General features: G+C 50.9%; 1 protein-coding gene across 1 annotated transcript in view; it reads left to right on the top strand.

Annotated features, from left to right (window-relative positions):
* Nucleotides 1-243: 243 nt before the first annotated feature.
* The window catches only part of LOC140404303 (transient receptor potential cation channel subfamily M member 1-like), an 81,391-nt gene continuing 63,224 nt past the window's right edge, over nucleotides 244-18,410 (top strand). Inside the window, exons 1-4 of the mRNA XM_072492638.1 lie at nucleotides 244-376; nucleotides 3,442-3,655; nucleotides 10,816-10,940; nucleotides 13,579-13,750. Of these exons, the coding sequence (XP_072348739.1) occupies nucleotides 338-376; nucleotides 3,442-3,655; nucleotides 10,816-10,940; nucleotides 13,579-13,750 (550 nt within the window). The 5' untranslated portion in view covers nucleotides 244-337. The remainder of the gene's footprint in view (nucleotides 377-3,441; nucleotides 3,656-10,815; nucleotides 10,941-13,578; nucleotides 13,751-18,410) is intronic.

The following is an 18,410-nucleotide window of genomic DNA, read 5'->3' as shown; positions in this document are numbered from 1 at the left end:
GATTGAGAAAAACTTTCAGAAGCGTGATTGTGTTTGCATTATCCTGAACCCGAAAGACCCACAAAGGTAACAACAGAGTTTTGGAGGGGGGCATTCTGTTTGTTGTTGTTTTACATTAAATTACTGTTGGGTTGGTAACTTGGTATCTCCGTCGGATGTGGTCACTGCCCCTTCTTTTCCAAGGTGCTGCTGTGGTCAGCTGGTCGGTCAGCATGTGGCCAATATCCCCACTGCCCCGTCCAGTGAAGCAGGTGAAGAGGAGAAGCATGTGGCTCAGTCCGAGAAATGGACGCCCAGCAAGCACACACGGGCCAGTCCGACAGACGCCTTTGGAGCGATGGAGTTTCAGGGGGGCGGACATGCCAGCAAAGCCATGGTAAGGACCAACAACAAATACATTACAAATTGTGTGTGATATTCGTCCAAATCGACATTTAACCTTTCTCACCTTGTTCGTTGGAGAAGCTGGATTTGGCCGCACTTTCAACAAGTGTTATGTCCGAATGTTGGAATTGGAACAATATAAATTCTGCTCCCCAACAGAATTACCCGCATCAGTCTGACCACAACTATCCCAGGTCTGTGACTAAATGAATGTCAATGAATGTTTGAAACAGTGACTTCTTGTACTGAGTGAAGTAGAGTGAGGGTCTTGGACGTGAGTTAGGCTGATGGGTACAGGGGAGGGGGTAGAGGTGGGTCTGAGGTGATGGAGTGAGTTTGGAATTGGGTGAGCTGGATTGATGGTGGTGTTGGTGTTGCGGGTGAGGAATTCTATTGGTGTTCATAGAATTTACAATGCAGAAGGAGGCATTCGGCCCATCGACTCTGCACCGGCCCTTGGAAAGAGCACCCCACCCAAGCCCACGCCTCCACCCTATCCCTTTATCCTAGTAACTCCACCCCAACTTTTTGGACACTAAGGGCAATTTATCACGGCCAATCCACCTAACCTGCACATCTTTGGACTGTGGGAGGAAACCGGAGCACCCGGAGGAAACCCACGCAGACACGGGGAGGACGTGCAGACTCCGCACAGACAGTGACCCAAGCCGGGAATCGAACCTGGGATCCTGGAGCTGTGAAGCAACTGTGCTAACCACTGTGCTACCCGGCTACCCCTGTTCTTTTAAAAATGACTTGTTTTATTTCTTCCACTTGAATTATGAGCAAACAGATTGAGTTTGTGCTGCGACTCCCCACGCTCTGGGCACTTGCCCTCCTCGTTACCATAAATGTTTATGACTGGAATTCTGTGATGAGAATGTGATTTAAATCTGATTTCATCAACTAATCCTATTGTGACCTAGATTCAATATTCACTCAATTAGAGTGTATTTAAACAAAAACCCAATCTGTGAAAAATCAGCTTTTTGAGTAATTTGTGTCAAGTGTTGATTAAGGTCAATCTGGCCAGCTGCTGTTCGACTTCACACAACCACAGCAAGAATAGATGGAATGCAAACGGAGACCGGGGAAAGAGGGGGGACAGACGGGGAAAAAAACATTATTTCCTACTGTCCCCCAGTGAGTGTCAGGACGTTCAGGAACTGTGTCCCAGTGAGAGTCAGCACCTTCAGGAACTGTTCCCCAGTGAGAGTCAGCACCTTCAGGAACTGTTCCCCTGTGAGAGTCAGCACCTTCAGGAACTGTCCCAGGAGAGTCAGCACCTTCAGGAACTGTCCCCCAGTGAGAGTCAGCCCCTTCAGGAACTGTTCCCCAGTGAGAGTCAGCACCTTCAGGAACTGTTCCCCTGTGAGAGTCAGCACCTTCAGGAACTGTCCCAGGAGAGTCAGCACCTTCAGGAACTGTGTCCCAGTGAGAGTCAGCCCCTTCAGGAACTGTGTCCCAGTGAGAGTCAGCCCCTTCAGGAACTGTGTCCCAGTGAGAGTCAGCACCTTTTGGAACTATGTCCCAGTGAGAGTCAGCCCCTTCAGGAACTGTTCCCCAGTGAGAGTCAGCACCTTCAGGAACTGTTCCCCTGCGAGAGTCAGCACCTTCAGGAACTGTCCCAGGAGAGTCAGCACCTTCAGGAACTGTGTCCCAGTGAGAGTCAGCCCCTTCAGGAACTGTGTCCCAGTGAGAGTCAGCCCCTTCAGGAACTGTGTCCCAGTGAGAGTCAGCACCTTTTGGAACTATGTCCCAGTGAGAGTCAGCCCCTTCAGGAACTGTTCCCCAGTGAGAGTCAGCACCTTCAGGAACTGTTCCCCAGTGAGAGTCAGCACCTTCAGGAACTGTTCCCCTGTGAGAGTCAGCACCTTCAGGAACTGTCCCCCAGTGAGAGTCAGCACCTTCAGGAACTGTTCCCCTGTGAGAGTCAGCACCTTCAGGAACTGTCCCCCAGTGAGAGTCAGCACCTTCAGGAACTGTCCCCCAGTGAGAGTCAGCACCTTCAGGAACTGTGTCCCAGTGAGAGTCAGCACCTTCAGGAACTGTGTCCCAGTGAGAGTCAGCACCTTCAGGAACTGTCCCAGTGAGAGTCAGCACCTTCAGGAACTGTGTCCCAGTGAGAGTCAGCACCTTCAGGAACTGTCCCAGTGAGAGTCAGCACCTTCAGGAACTGTGTCCCAGTGAGAGTCAGCACTTTCAGGAACTGTGTCCCAGTGAGAGTCAGCACCTTCAGGAACTGTGTCCCAGTGAGAGTCAGCACCTTCAGGAACTGTGTCCCAGTGAGAGTCAGCACCTTCAGGAACTGTGTCCTAGTGAGAGTCAGCACCTTCAGGAACTGTGTCCCAGTGAGAGTCAGCACCTTCAGGAACTGTGTCCCAGTGAGAGTCAGCACCTTCAGGAACTGTGTCCCAGTGAGAGTCAGCACCTTCAGGAACTGTGTCCCAGTGAGAGTCAGCACCTTCAGGAACTGTGTCCCAGTGAGAGTCAGCACCTTCAGGAACTGTGTCCCAGTGAGAGTCAGCACCTTCAGGAACTGTGTCCCAGTGAGAGTCAGCACCTTCAGGAACTGTGTCCTAGTGAGAGTCAGCACCTTCAGGAACTGTCCCAGTGAGAGTCAGCACCTTCAGGAACTGTGTCCTAGTGAGAGTCAGCACCTTCAGGAACTGTGTCCCAGTGAGAGTCAGCACCTTCAGGAACTGTGTCCCAGTGAGAGTCAGCACCTTCAGGAACTGTGTCCCAGTGAGAGTCAGCACCTTCAGGAACTGTGTCCCAGTGAGAGTCAGCACCTTCAGGAACTGTCCCCCAGTGAGAGTCAGCACCTTCAGGAACTGTGTCCCAGTGAGAGTCAGGACGTTCAGGAACTGTGTCCCAGTGAGAGTCAGCAACTTCAGGAACTGTATCTCCGAGACTGTCAACATCTTTAGATTAGAGGTCCGACTCGAACATCAGGATGAATCTATTGAGCGGTGAGACAGGTGTTGGGATGATTTCTGATGAAGGGTTTATTTGTCCGAATACCTTCTACCTCAGTCTGCTCTTCTCATCTTTCAGTATATCCGCGTGTCGTATGACACCAAGCCAGACCTCCTACTCCAGCTGATGACCTCCGAGTGGGAACTGGAGCTTCCAAAGCTCCTCATATCCGTCCATGGTGGACTTCAGAATTTTGAACTGCAGCCTAAACTGAAGCAGGTGTTTGGCAAAGGCCTGATCAAAGCCGCGATGACAACTGGCGCCTGGATATTCACAGCTGGAGTCAACACAGGTGAGGAATCATTGAGCAATGGAAGAGGTGGGCAAGAAATGACAGAGTTTAATGGTTCTAGTAAATCAGCAAGTAAGACCTATACAAAATGCTAGCTTCTAGAGGAATCTGTAGATGTAGTTAATACACCTGGATTTCCAAAAGGCCTGCAGTAAGGTGCCACGCAAAAGGTGAAGTTGGGGCTGATATATTAGAATGGTTGGAAGATTAGTTAATGGACAGGAAGCAGAGATTAGGGATGAATGGGGCATTTTCCAGTTGGCAGGTAAAGTATCACTCAGGCCAGTGATAGGGTTTCAGCTATTTACAATCTATATTAAGAGACTGCGTATAATGTATCTAAGTTTGCTGACAATGCAAAGGAGGTGGAGTTGCTTGATTGGTTAAATAGTCTCTAGGTTGATAAATAGTCTTGTCATTCAGGATCCTCTTGGAAGGAGCGATCACAAATTGCTAGAATTTCAAATTCAAATTGAGTGGGAGACGACAGAGTTTTAGCGTTGGGCAGAGGTAATTATTCAGGCCAGAGGAAAGAGTTGGCCCAAGTAGACTGGGGACAAATAATTTTTTCAAAGTACATTCCTGAGAGGAGGAGGAATTGTAAAAGGGAGAAAAATGTTCCATTGTTAAACAAGGAAGTCAAGGAAGACATCAAGGCAAAAACTAGGGGATACCATACTGCAAAAGCTAGTGGTAAACTGGAGGATTGGGGGAACTTTAAGGTTCAGCAAAAGGCTACTAAAAATAAAATCAAAAGAGCTAAGATGAACTATGAAAGGAAACTAGTACAAAACATAAACACTGATACCAAAAGTTTCTATGAGTATATAAAGAGGAAGAGAATAGCTAAAGCAAATGTTGGCCCTTTAGAGAACAATACTGGTGAGGCAATAATGGGGAACACAGAGATGGTGGAGGCACTGAACCAATATTTTGCCTCTGTCTTTACGGTAGAGGATAATAAAACAATTCCAAAAACTGCAGCTAATGCAGAGGAACTTGGTGCAATAACCATCACCAGGGAGATTATATTGAATAGATTGATGGGATTAAATGCAGATAAGTCTCCGGGACCCGATGGCCTGCACTCTAGGGTATTAAGGGAGGTGGCAGCAGAGATAGTGGATGCATTGATTATGATATTTCAAAATTCCCTGGATTCTGGAAGAGTCCTGGTGGATTGGAAACACGTTCATGCGATGCTTCTGTTCAAAAAGGAAGAGAGGCAAAAAGTAGAAAACTGTAGACCGGTTAGCTTGACCTCTGTGGTGGGGAAGTTGCTGGATTCAATCATTAAAGAGGAGATGACTGAACATTTGGAAAGACAAAGTTCAATCCACCATTGTCAGCGTGGTTTTATGAAGGGTAAGTCATGCTTGACAAACTTGCTTGAGTTCATTGAGGACGTAACAAGCAAGGCAGATAATGGGGAACCTGTGGATGTGGTGTATCTAGACTTCCAGAAGGCGTTTGACAAGCTGCCACATAAAAGACTGATCCAGAAGGTGAGATCGCAGGGGATTGGGGTAGAGTGCTCGATTGGATTGAGGATTGGCTGACTGACAGAAAGCAGAGGGTTGGGTTAAATGGGTCCTTCTCTGGCTGGTGAACTGTAACTGGCGGGGTGCCACAGGGGTCAGTCCTCGGGACCTCAACTGTTTACAATCTGTATCAATGATCTACAAACAGGGACAGAGTGTAACATAGCAACATTTGCAGATGATACTAAAATAGGCGGGAAAGCAGGCAGTGAAGAGGAGATACAGATTTTACAGACGGATATAGATAGGCTAGGAGATTGGGCCAAAGTTTGGCAGATGGAGTTTAATGTGGATAAATGTGAGGTTTTCCATTTTGGCTGAAAAAAATAGAAAGGCAAATTATTATCGAAATGGAAAGTAGATTCAAGATGTTTCTGGGCAGAGGGATCTGGGCGTCTTTGTTCATGAATCACAGAAAGTCGGTTTGCAGGCACAGCCGGTAATTAAAAAGGCAAATGTAATGTTAGCGTTTGTTGCAAAAGGACTGGAGTATAAAAGTAGAGAAGTGTTGTTGCAATTGTATAGGGTGTTGGTGAGACCACGGGTGAAATTCTCCTACCCGCCCCGCCACATTTCTGCGTCGACCGGCCGGCGGGAGTCTCTGTAACACCGGCCGGTCAATGGGGTTTCCCATTGTGGGGCAGCCCCACGCCGTCGGGAAACCCCCGGGCGCCGGCAAAACGGAGACTCCCGCCGGCGGAGAATGACGCCCCACATCTGGAGTAGTGTGTCCAGTTTTGGTCTCCTTATTTGAGGAAGGAAGTGGTGGGATTGGAGGCAGTTCAGAGGAGGTTCACCAGATTGAGTCCAGGGATGAAAGGGTTGATGTATGAGCTCAGATTAAGCAGTTTGGACTTCTACTCGCTGGAGTTTAGAAGGATGAGAGGGAATCTGATCAAGGTGTATAAAATACTAAAAGGGTTTGATAAAGTAAACGTAGACCAAATGCTCCTCCTTGTGGGGCAATCTAGAACGAGATGTCACGGATATAGGTTGAGAGACGGTAGATTTAGGACTGAGATGAGGAGGAACTACTTCTCGCGGAGGGTGGTGAATTTGTGGAACTCGCTGCCCCACAGTGCGGTGGAATCTGAATCATTAAATGGTTTCAAAAGAAAAAGATATATTTCTGATAAAAACGGGTTAAAAGGATATGGGGAACAGGTGGGGAGGTGGATTTGAGACCAGGAAGAGATCAGCCAGGATCTGATTGAACGGCGGAGCAGGTTCGAGGGGCTGAATTGCCGACTTCTGCTCCTAATTCCTATGTACCTGCTTTTTACCGCCTTTCCTTTTTGAATAGGGGTGTCACATTAGGAGTTTTCCAATCCTCCGTTATGGCACAGCACGATGGCACAGTGGTTAACATGTTGTCTCAACCCACCAGGGTCCCGGGTTCGAATCTGGACTTGGCTGACTGTCTGTGTGGAGTTTGCACTTTCTTCCAGTGTCTGCGTGGGTTTCCTCCGCACGCTCCGGGTTCCTCCCGCAACTCCAAAGATGTGCAGGTTAGGTGGGGTTATAGAAATGAGGCAGGTAGTGGGCCTAGGTAGGCTGCTTTTTTTGAGGGTCAATGCAAACGCGATGGGCCGAATGGCTTCCTTCTGCACTGTAGAGACTCTTATGAATTTCTTCTCAGGATATTCTCCCGAATCCAAGGACTTTTGGAAAATTACAACCAGTGGATCCAGTATCTCTGTAGCTACTTGTTTAAGATCATAGAATCATAGGATTTACAGTGCAGAAGGAGGCCATTGGCCCATCGAGACTGCACCGGCTCTTGGAAAGAGCACCCTACCCAAGGTCAACATCTCCACCCGATTCCCATAACCCAGTAACCCCATCCAACACTAAGGGCAATTTTGGACACTAGGATCCTCGGCCATCAGGCCAATGGACCAATGCCCCATTAGTTTGTCTGATACTATTTCTATGGTGATGGTATTAATTCCTCTGCTTATTCTTTAGTATGAATGGGATGTTTGAAGTCTCTTCCACCATTAAGACTGATGTAAAATATCTGTTTGACTCCTCCGTCATTTCCTTGTTCCCCATAACTATCTCCCCAGATTCATTTTCTAAGGGAGCCTATCTTCACTTTGACCTCTCTCTTCTTTTACATATTTAAACAAGCTCTTATTGTCAGTTTTTATCCAACATCCAAGATTCTGATGGTGCTTGACAGAGTAACACTGGAAAGCTCGGGGAATCTAGAACATGGGAGGCATAGTCACAGGGTAAGGGGTCAATCATTCAGGACGGAGGTGAGGAGAAATCTGTTCACTCTGAGGGTTGGAATTGTCTACCCCAAGTAGGTGATTGTGGATTCTCCATCGGTGAATATGTTCAGGATCTCAATCGATGGATCTTTCATCTTTCAGGAAATCCAGGGATCTGGGGATTGGGCAGGAAAGTGGATTTGAGGTCCTGATCAGCCATGATTGCAGTGAATGGTAGAGGGCCTACGGTCTGTTCCTCTTATTTCTCATGTCTTTAAAATAGCTCTCAATTTATTATGCCACGTGTTATCCATTCGCGTTTCCGTAATACGCACACACACGCATTATTTTATATTTGTGATGGTCAATTCGTATCTGGGGCAGGTACCAGGGACTGGTATGAAGTCTGATTTTAATATGAGAGTTAAAATTTCTCCTTGAGATTCTTTTCCTCTTTATTCCAGCTTGTTCTTCCTAATCCTCTACACTCCTCTGTCCCACCTGAAAGCTGGGTGGTGAAGGATGAAACTGGATATAATCTTTACACACTTTTATCAACATTTCTTTAGAGAGTTACATAGAACATAGAAAATACAGCACAGAACAGGCCCTTCGGCCCACGATGTTGTGCCGAACCTTTGTCCTAGATTAATCATAGATTATCATTGAATTTACAGTGCAGAAGGAGACCATTCGGCCCTTTGAGTCTGCACCGGCTCTTGGAAAGAGCACCATACCCAAACTCAACACCTCCACCCAACACCAAGGGCAATTTGGACATTAAGGGCAATTTATCATTGGCCAATTCACCTAACCCGCACATCTTTGGACTGTGGGAGGAAACCGGAGCACCCGGAGGAAACCCACGCAGACACGGGGAGGACGTGCAGACTCCGCACAGACAATGACCCAAGCCGGAATCGAACCTGGGACCATGGAGCTGTGAAGCAATTGCGCTATCCACAATGCTACCGTGCTGCCCTTAAGAACAAATAAATCTACACTATATCATTTTACAGTCATCCATGTACCTATCCAATAGCTGCTTGAAGGTCCCTAATGTTTCCGACTCAACTACTTCCACAGGCAGTGCATTCCATGCCCCCACTACTCTCTGGGTAAAGAACCTACCTCTGATATCCCTCCTATATCTTCCACCTTTCACCTTAAATTTATGTCCCCTTGTAATGGTGTGTTCCACCCGGGGAAAAAGTCTCTGACTGTCTTCTATATCTATTCCCCTGATCATCTTATAAACCTCTATCAAGTCGCCCCTCATCCTTCTACGCTCTAATGAGAAAAGGCCTAGCACCCTCAACCTTTCCTCGTAAGACCTACTCTCCATTCCAGGCAACATCCTGGTAAATCTTCTTTGCACCTTTTCCAGAGCTTCCACATCTTTCCTAAAATGAGGCGACCAGAACTGTACACAGTACTCCAAATGTGGCCTTACCAAAGTTTTGTACTTTTGAACGCGAGCACACCATAGGCCTTCTTCACAGCTCTATCCACTTGAGTGGCAACTTTCAAAGATGTATGAACATAGACCCCAAGATCTCTCTGCTCCTCAACATTGCCAAGAACTCTACCGTTAACCCTATATTCCGCATTCCAAAATGGACAACCTCACACTTTTCAGGGTTAAACTCCATCTGCCACTTCTCAGCCCAGCTCTGCATCCTATCTATGTCTCTTTGCAGCCGACAACAACCCTCCTTACTATCCACAACTCCACCAATCTTCGTATCGTCTGCAAATTTACTGACCCACCCTTCAACTCCCTCATCCAAGTCATTAATGAAAATCACAAACAGCAGAGGACCCAGAACTGATCCCTGCGGTACGCCACTGGTAACTGGGATCCAGGCTGAATATTTGCCATCCACCACCACTCTCTGACTTCTATCGGTTAGCCAGTTCGTTATCCAACTGGCCAAATTTCCCACTATCCCATGCCTCCTTACTTTCTGCATAAGCCTACCATGGGGAACTTTATCAAATGCCTTACTAAAATCCATGTACACTACATCCACTGCTTTACCTTCATCCACATGCTTGGTCACCTCCTCAAAGAATTCAATAAGATTTGTAAGGCAAGACCTACCCCTCACAAATCCGTGCTGACTATCCCTAATCAAGCAGTGTCTTTCCAGATGCTCAGAAATCCTATCCTTCAGTATCCTTTCCATTACTTTGCCTACCACCGAAGTAAGACTAACTGGCCTGTAATTCCCAGGGTTATCCCTAGTTCCTTTTTTGAACAGGGGCACGACATTCGCCACTCTCCAATCCCCTGGTACCACCCCTGTTGACAGTGAGGACGAAAAGATCATTGCCAACGGCTCTGCAATTTCATCTCTTGCTTCCCATAGAATCCTTGGATATATCCCGTCAGGCCCGGGGGACTTGTCTATCCTCAAGTTTTTCAAAATGCCCAACACATCTTCCTTCCTGACAAGTATTTCCTCGAGCTTACCAATCGGTTTCACACTGTCCTCTCCAACAATATCGCCCCTCTCATTTGTAAATACAGAAGAAAAATACTCATTCAAGACCTCTCCTATCTCTTCAGACTCAATACACAATCTCCCGCTACTGTCCTTGATCGGACCTACCCTCGCTCTAGTCATTCTCATATTTCTCACATATGTGTAAAAGGCCTTGGGGTTTTCCTTGATCCTACCCGCCAAAGATTGTTCATGCCCTCTCTTAGCTCTCCTAATCCCTTTCTTCAGTTCCCTCCTGGCTATCTTGTATCCCTCCAATGCCCTGTCTGAACCTTGTTTCCTCAGCCTTACATAAGTCACCTTTTTCCTTTTAACAAGACATTCAACCTCTCTTGTCAACCATGGTTCCCTCACTCGACCACCTCTTCCCTGCCTGACAGGGACATACATATCAAGGACACGTAGCACCTGTTCCTTGAACAAGTTCCACATTTCACTTGTGTCCTTCCCTGCCAGCCTATGTTCCCAACTTATGCACTTCAATTCTTGTCTGACAACATCGTATTTACCCTTCCCCCAATTGTAAACCTTGCCCTGTTGCACGTACCTATCCCTCTCCATTACTAAAGTGAAAGCCACAGAATTGTGGTCACTATCTCCAAAATGCTCCCCCACTAACAAATCTATCACTTGCCCTGGTTCATTACCCAGTACTAAATCCAATATTGCCCCTCCTCTGGTCGGACAATCTACATACTGTGTTAGAACCACCGTGCTGTCCTCCGCCCCACACTTCCTAATACCCCACGCTCCCTAACACCCCACACACTCTCTCCTAAACCCCTCACCCCTCCCCCTGCTGCCTGTTCCCTCTCATTCTCCCAGGGCCCCCTGTTATCCCTGTACACCAATATCACCTTCAAGGCTGACAGTTCCTTATTGTTGATTTTTAGGAGTAATACGTCACGTGGGAGATGCCTTGAAAGATCATTCATCCAAATCCTGTGGAAAGATCTGTGCAATCGGATTTGCTCCCTGGGGCATTGTAGAAAACAGGATGGATTTAATCGGGAAAGATGTAAGTATGTCCAGCACTAACTGCTGTCAGAAAAACGTGATCAGGATTAGAAAGTTCTCACACTTTGCAAATTCCCCAATGCAGGACTGACATGAAGCAAAGGTCAGGGCAACCTGAAGTCAGATCCCAATCAGAGAATGAGTTTAATCCTTTCCATGTTTTGTGGAATTATTCTTCAGGGACATCTCTTAATTCCAGGTAATTGCCCAGTCAGTTAATGGTGGTGGTGGGGGGACAGGTCACTAACAGTCAAGAGGGCCAGAGCCAGCTGACAGTAGGGACACGGATAATGGTTGGTGGGGGAGGTATCGAGACCCAAATGGTCGGGACATCATTGATAATAATAATAATCATTTATTGTCACAAGTAGGCTTCAATGAAGTTACTGTGAAAAGCCCCTAGTCGCCACATTCCGGTGCCTGTTCGGGGAGGCCGGTACGGGAATTGAACCCACGCTGCTGCCTTGTTCTGCAATACAAGCCAGCTGTTTAGCCCACTGTGCTAAACCAGCCCCTTTGATATTTGGAGGTCGAAGGAAGTCATTGATTATCTGCAGAAGAGCAGGTCGCTGAGGATCAGTGAGAGGGGAAGGGTCACTGAAGGTCAGTGAAAGGGGAAGGGTCACTGAGGGTCAGTGAGAGGGGCAGGTCGCTGAGGGTCAGTGAGAGGGGCAGGTCGCTGAGGGTCAGTGAGAGGGGGAAGGGTCACTGAAGGTCAGTGAGAGGGGAAGGGTCACTGAGGGTCAGTGAGAGGGGAAGGTTCACTGAAAGTCAGTGAGAGGGGAAGGGTCACTGAGGGTCAGTGAGAGGGGGAAGGGTCGCTGAGGGTCAGTGAGAGGGGCAGGGTCACTGAGGGTCAGTGAGAGGGGCAGGTCGCTGAGGGTCAGTAAGAGGGGCAGGTCGCTGAGGGTCAGTGAGAGGGGAAGGGTCACTGAGGGTCAGTGAGAGGGGCAGGTCGCTGAGGGTCAGTGAGAGGGGAAGGGTCACTGAGGGTCAGTGAGAGGGGCAGGTCGCTGAGGGTCAGTAAGAGGGGGAAGGGTCACTGAAGGTCAGTGAGAGGGGAAGGGTCACTGAGGGTCAGTGAGAGGGGCAGGTCGCTGAGGGTCAGTGAGAGGGGGAAGGGTCACTGAAGGTCAGTGAGAGGGGAAGGGTCGCTGAGGGTCAGTAAGAGGGGCAGGTCACTGAGGGTCAGTAAGAGGGGAAGGGTCGCTGAGGGTCAGTGAGAGGAGAAGGGTCACTGAGGGTCAGTAAGAGGGGAAGGGTCGCTGAGGGTCACAGAGGGGCAAGTCACTGAGGGTGAGTGCGAGGAGAAGGGTCAGTGAGAGGGGAAGGGTCGCTGAGGGTCAGTAAGAGGGGCAGGTCGCTGAGGGTCAGTGAGAGGGGAAGGGTCGCTGAGGGTCAGTAAGCGGGGAAGGATCACTGAGGGTCAGTGAGAGGGGAAGGGTCACTGAGGGTCAGTAAGCGGGGAAGGATCACTGAGGGTCAGTGAGAGGGGCAGGTTGCTGAGGGTCAGTGAGAGGGCAGGTTGCTGAGGGTCAGTGAGAGGGGAAGGGTCGCTGATGGTCAGTGAGAGTGGAAGGGTCGCTGAGGGTCAGTGAGAGGGGAAGGGTCGCTGAGGGTCAGTAAGAGGGGCAGGTCGCTGAGGGTCAGCGAGAGGGGCAGGTCGCTGCGGGTCAGTGAGAGGGGGAAGGGTCACTGAAGGTCAGTGAGAGGGGAAGGGTCACTGAGGGTCAGTGAGAGGGGCAGGTCGCTGAGGGTCAGTAAGAGGGGCAGGTCACTGAGGGTCAGTAAGAGGGGAAGGGTCGCTGAGGGTCAATGAGAAGGGCAGGTCACTGAGGGTCAGTGAGAGGAGAAGGGTCATTGAGGGTCAGTGAGAGGGGAAGGGTTGCTGAGGGTCAGTAAGAGGGGCAGGTCACTGAGGGTCAGTAAGAGGGGAAGGGTCGCTGAGGGTCAGTGAGAGGAGAAGGGTCACTGAGGGTCAGTAAGAGGGGAAGGGTCGCTGAGGGTCACAGAGGGGCAAGTCACTGAGGGTGAGTGCGAGGAGAAGGGTCAGTGAGAGGGGAAGGGTCGCTGAGGGTCAGTAAGCGGGGAAGGATCACTGAGGGTCAGTGAGAGGGGAAGGGTTGCTGAGGGTCAGTAAGAGGGGCAGGTCACTGAGGGTCAGTAAGAGGGGAAGGGTCGCTGAGGGTCAGTGAGAGGAGAAGGGTCACTGAGGGTCAGTAAGAGGGGAAGGGTCGCTGAGGGTCACAGAGGGGCAAGTCACTGAGGGTGAGTGCGAGGAGAAGGGTCAGTGAGAGGGGAAGGGTCGCTGAGGGTCAGTAAGCGGGGAAGGATCACTGAGGGTCAGTGAGAGGGGAAGGGTCACTGAGGGTCAGTAAGCGGGGAAGGATCACTGAGGGTCAGTGAGAGGGGCAGGTTGCTGAGGGTCAGTGAGAGGGCAGGTTGCTGAGGGTCAGTGAGAGGGGAAGGGTCGCTGATGGTCAGTGAGAGTGGAAGGGTCGCTGAGGGTCAGTGAGAGGGGAAGGGTCGCTGAGGGTCAGTAAGAGGGGCAGGTCGCTGAGGGTCAGCGAGAGGGGCAGGTCGCTGCGGGTCAGTGAGAGGGGCAGTTTATTAATATTTGGGGTTTTTTCTGGTTCCAGCTCACCAAACCTTATCAAACAATGTCTACTCCTCTGAGTAAACTGACTGTGCTCAGCAACACGCACTCCCACTTTATCCTGGCTGATAACGGCAGTCTGGGCAAGTATGGAGCGGAGGTTCGACTTCGGCGACAGCTAGAGAAACACGTCTCCCTGCAACAAATCAACACGCGTAAGGAAATTTCCAGCACAAAGTGTAACCAATTGTTCAGCTCACACGGGCTCTGCCACAAGGACACGTCAGAGAGACGCTGTGACCAGTGGGTTTCCCTTTCTCATCCTATGCCTGGGAATATTGATAAGGCAGGGAGGATAAAGGATCACTCAACTGTCGAATTCACTCCCTCCTCACCTTTTGGTCTTGTTCTATAATAAGGAGCCGATGGGACAGTCAGCAGAAGATAAGACGAGCAATTTATTTGACATTTAGAATTCCAGCCTCCACTCATGGTGTTGCTAATTTAGGGACTTTAGAATCACTGCTTCCTGTTTGGGAAAGAGATTCAATGCAAAATTCATGGCAGTTAGTGAGATCTAATTAATTCTGGAATTGGAATAAATTTCACCTTTTCCTTGTGTTGAGGCCAACATTCCCAGCCCAGGACCACTTTCTGTTCTAAACTGCACACTGTTCCACCTGCAAAACCTAACAACACACTATTCCACCACCATGGGAGAGCTCCCTCTACACCGTCCCCATCAAACACTGCCAGGACAGGTACAGCACGGGGTTAGATACAGAGTAAAGCTCCCTCTACACTGTCCTCATCAAACACTCCCAGGACAGGTACAGCACGGGGTTAGATACAGAGTGAAGCTCCCTCTACACTGTCCCCGTCAAACACTCCCAGGACAGGTACAGCACGGAGTTAGACACAGAGTAAAGCTCCCTCTACACTGTCCCCATCAAACACGCCGAGGACAGGTACAGCACGGGGTTAGATACAGAGTAAAGCTCCCTCTACACTGTCCCCATCAAACACTCCCAGGACAGGTACAGCATGGGGTTTGATACAGAGTAAAGCTCCCTCTACACTGTCCCCCTCAAACACTCCCAGGACAGGTACACCACAGGGTTAGACACAGAGTAAAGCTCCCTCTACACTGTCCCCATCAAACACTCCCAGGACAGGTACAGCACGGGGTTAGATACAGAGTAAAGCTCCCTCTACACTGTCCTCATCAAACACTCCCAGGACAGGTACAGCACGGGGTTAGATACAGAGTGAAGCTCCCTCTACACTGTCCCCGTCAAACACTCCCAGGACAGGTACAGCACGGAGTTAGACACAGAGTAAAGCTCCCTCTACACTGTCCCCATCAAACACGCCGAGGACAGGTACAGCACGGGGTTAGATACAGAGTAAAGCTCCCTCTACACTGTCCCCCTCAAACAATCCCAGGACAGGTACAGCACGGGGTTAGATACAGAGTAAAGCTCCCTCTGCACTGTCCCCATCAAACACGCCGAGGACAGGTACAGCACTGCGTGAGATACAGAGTAAAGCTCCCTCTACACTCCCCCCATCAAACACTCCCAGGACAGGTACAGCACGGGGTTAGATACAGAGTAAAGATCCCTCGATACTGTCCCCATGAAACACTCCCAGGACAGGTACAGCACGGGGTTAGATACAGAGTAAAGCTCCCTCTACACCGTCCCCATTAAACACTCCCAGGACAGGTACAGCACGGGGTTAGATACAGAGTAAAGCTCCCTCTACACTGTCCCCATCAAACACTCCCAGGACAGGGACAGCACGGGGTTAGATACAGAGTAAAGCTCCCGCTACACTGTCCCCATCAAACACTCCCAGGACAGGGACAGCACGGGGTTAGATACAGAGTAAAGATCCCTCTACACTGTCCCCATCAAACACTCCCAGGACAGGTACAGCACGGGGTCAGATACAGAGTAAAGCTCCCTCTACACTGTCCCCATCAAACACTCCCAGGACAGGTACAGCACGGGGTTAGATACAGAGTAAAGCTCCCTCTACACTGTCCCCATCAAACACTCCCAGGACAGGTACAGCACGGGGTTAGATACAGACCTGGTGAGTCCATCGAAGACTTCTGGCGGGCCCTAATTCCACTCGTCCGGGACTGTGACTGTCAGGCCGTTGCGGCCGGTGAACACGCGAATCTCCTCATGCGCGATGCCTTCGTGACGGGGATTGCGTCGGACCGCATCCGAGAACGATTACTGGAAGGGGCCTCACTCAAACTGGCGGAGACGAAAACCTTGCCGCTCTCCATGACGGTCGCATCCCGTAGCGTACAGTCGTACCCCTCCCGCCGCGCTGCCCACCCTTCTCCATCCTACCCCTCCTGGACCCCGCCGACGACCTCCTCAGCCGGGGCCCTGCCTTCCCAATACGCCTGCGCCGCACGCCGATCCGCGCACCCCTGGGGTCCCCTCTGCTACTTCTGCGGTCAGCAGAAGCACCCCCGCCAACACTGCAGGGCCCGCACTGCAGCTTGTAAAGCCTGCAGTAAAAAGGGCCACTTCGCGGCTGTGTGCCAGGCCCGCGCAGTCGCTGCGATCATGCCCACTATCGCCCCTCCCCCACGCCAGACGCACAATGGGAGCCGCCATCTTGTCCCCCTTTGGCCACGTGCGCCTGATGGGCGACGCCATCTTGTCCCGACCCCGCAATGTGCGCACCATGGGCGTCGCCATCTTGTCCCCCATCGGGTCTCCGGACATCCCGACGTCGGAACCACACACGCTCGCCACCCGAAGCATTCGATGGCTACCCGTGGCTCGCTTCGATGACGCTGGACCAATCTCGTCCGCACAACCTGGCCACCGCGTCGATGACGGTTAAAATCATTGGCCACGCGATCTCGTGCCTGCTGGACTCCGGGAGCACCAAAAGCTTTGTTCACCCAGATACGGTAAGGCGCTGCTCCCTCGCGGTCCACCCTGCCAATCAAAGGATCTCCCTGGCCTCCGGATCCCACTCCGTCGCAATCCGAGGCGTTTGTACAGTCACCCTCACGGTCCAGGGCGTAGAATTTAGTAACTTCTGCCTCTATGTCCTTCCTAATCTCTGCGCTGCACTCCTGTTGGGCCTGGACTTCCAGTGCAACCTCCAGAGCCTCACCCTCAAATTCGGTGGGCCCTTACCCCACCTTACCGTTTGCGGCCTCGCGACCCTCAAGGTCGATCCCCCCTCCCTTTTTGCCAATCTAACTGCGGATTGCAAGCCCATTGCCACTAGGAGCAGATGGTACAGCACCCAGAACAAGAGACCTTCATCAGGTCTGAAGTCCAGCGGCTGCTTAAGGAGGGTATTATCGAGGCCAGCAACAGCCCCTGGAGAGCCCAAGTGGTAGTGGTTAAAACTGGGGAGAAACACAGGATGGTCGTGGACTACAGCCAGACCATCAATCGATTCACGCAGCTCGACGCGTACCCCCTCCCACGCATATCTGATATGGTCAGTCAGATTGCGCAGTACCGGGTCTTCTCAACAATTGACCTGAAATCCGCCTACCACCAGCTCCCCATCCGGAAGTCGGACCGGCCATACACTGCCTTCGAGCTGACGGTCGCCTCTACCACTTCCTGAGGGTCCCTTCCAGTGTCACAAATGGGGTCTCAGTCTTCCAAAGAGAGATGACCGAATGGTCGACCAGTACGGTTTGCGGGCCACCTTTCCGTACTTAGATAATGTCACCATCTGCGGCCATGACCAGCAGGACTACGATGCCAACCTCGATAAATTCCTCCGCACTGCCACTCTTCTCAACCCGACCTACAACAAAGAGAAGTGTGTGTTCAGCACGACCCGGTTAGCCATTCTCGGCTATATAGTCCAAAACGGACTTCTCGGGCCTGACCCCGACCGCATGCGCCCCCTCATGGAACTTCCCCTGCCCCACGGCCCTCAAACACTGCCTGGGGTTCTTTTCCTACTACGCTCAGTGGGTCCCAAACTATGCGGACAAGGCCCGCCCACTCATTCAGTCCACCCAATTCCCCCTTGTGGCCGAGGCACAACACGCTTTCGCAGACATCGCCAAGGCCGGGATGCGCGCAGTGGACGAGTCACTGCCTTTCCAAATTGAAAGTGACGCTTCAGACGTCGCCCTTGCCGCCACTCTAAACCAGGCAGGCAGACCCGTGGCATTCTTTTCCCGCACCCTTCATGCCTCTGAAATTCGACACTCATCCGTCGAAAAGAAGGCCCAAGCTATCGTTGAAGCTGTGCGGCATTGGAGGCATTACCTGGCCGGTAAGAGATTCACTCTCCTTACGGACCAACGGCCGGTTGCCTTCGTGTTCAATAACACACAGCGGGGCAAGATCAAAAATGATAAAATCTTGCGGTGGAGAATCGAGCTCTCCACCTATAATTACGAGATTTTGTATCGCCCCGGTAAACTCAACGGGCCCCCAGACGCCCTCTCCTGAGGTACATGTGCCAGCGCACAAGTGGACCAACTCCGGGCCCTACACGACAGCCTTTGTCACCCGGGGGTCACTCGATTGTACCATCTGGTCAAAGCTCGCAATCTGCCCTACTCCGTCGAGGAAGTAAGGACAGTCACCATGGACTGCCAGGTCTGTGCGGAGTGCAAGCCGCACTTCTACCGGCCGGACCGTGCGCGCCTGGTGAAGGCTTCCCGCCCCTTTGAACGCCTCAGCGTGGATTTCAAAGGGCCCCTCCCCTCCACCGACCGTAACACGTACATTCTCAGTGTGGTCGATGAGCACTCCAGATTCCCCTTCGCCATCCCATGCCCCGATATGACGTCTGCCACCATCATCAAGGCCCTCAGCACCATCTTCGCTCTGTTCGGTTTCCCCGCCTACATCCACA

The sequence above is a fragment of the Scyliorhinus torazame genome, chromosome 30 (assembly GCF_047496885.1).
Source record: "Scyliorhinus torazame isolate Kashiwa2021f chromosome 30, sScyTor2.1, whole genome shotgun sequence".
NCBI lineage: Eukaryota > Metazoa > Chordata > Chondrichthyes > Carcharhiniformes > Scyliorhinidae > Scyliorhinus > Scyliorhinus torazame.
This window is presented reverse-complemented; position numbering and strand designations above follow the sequence as displayed.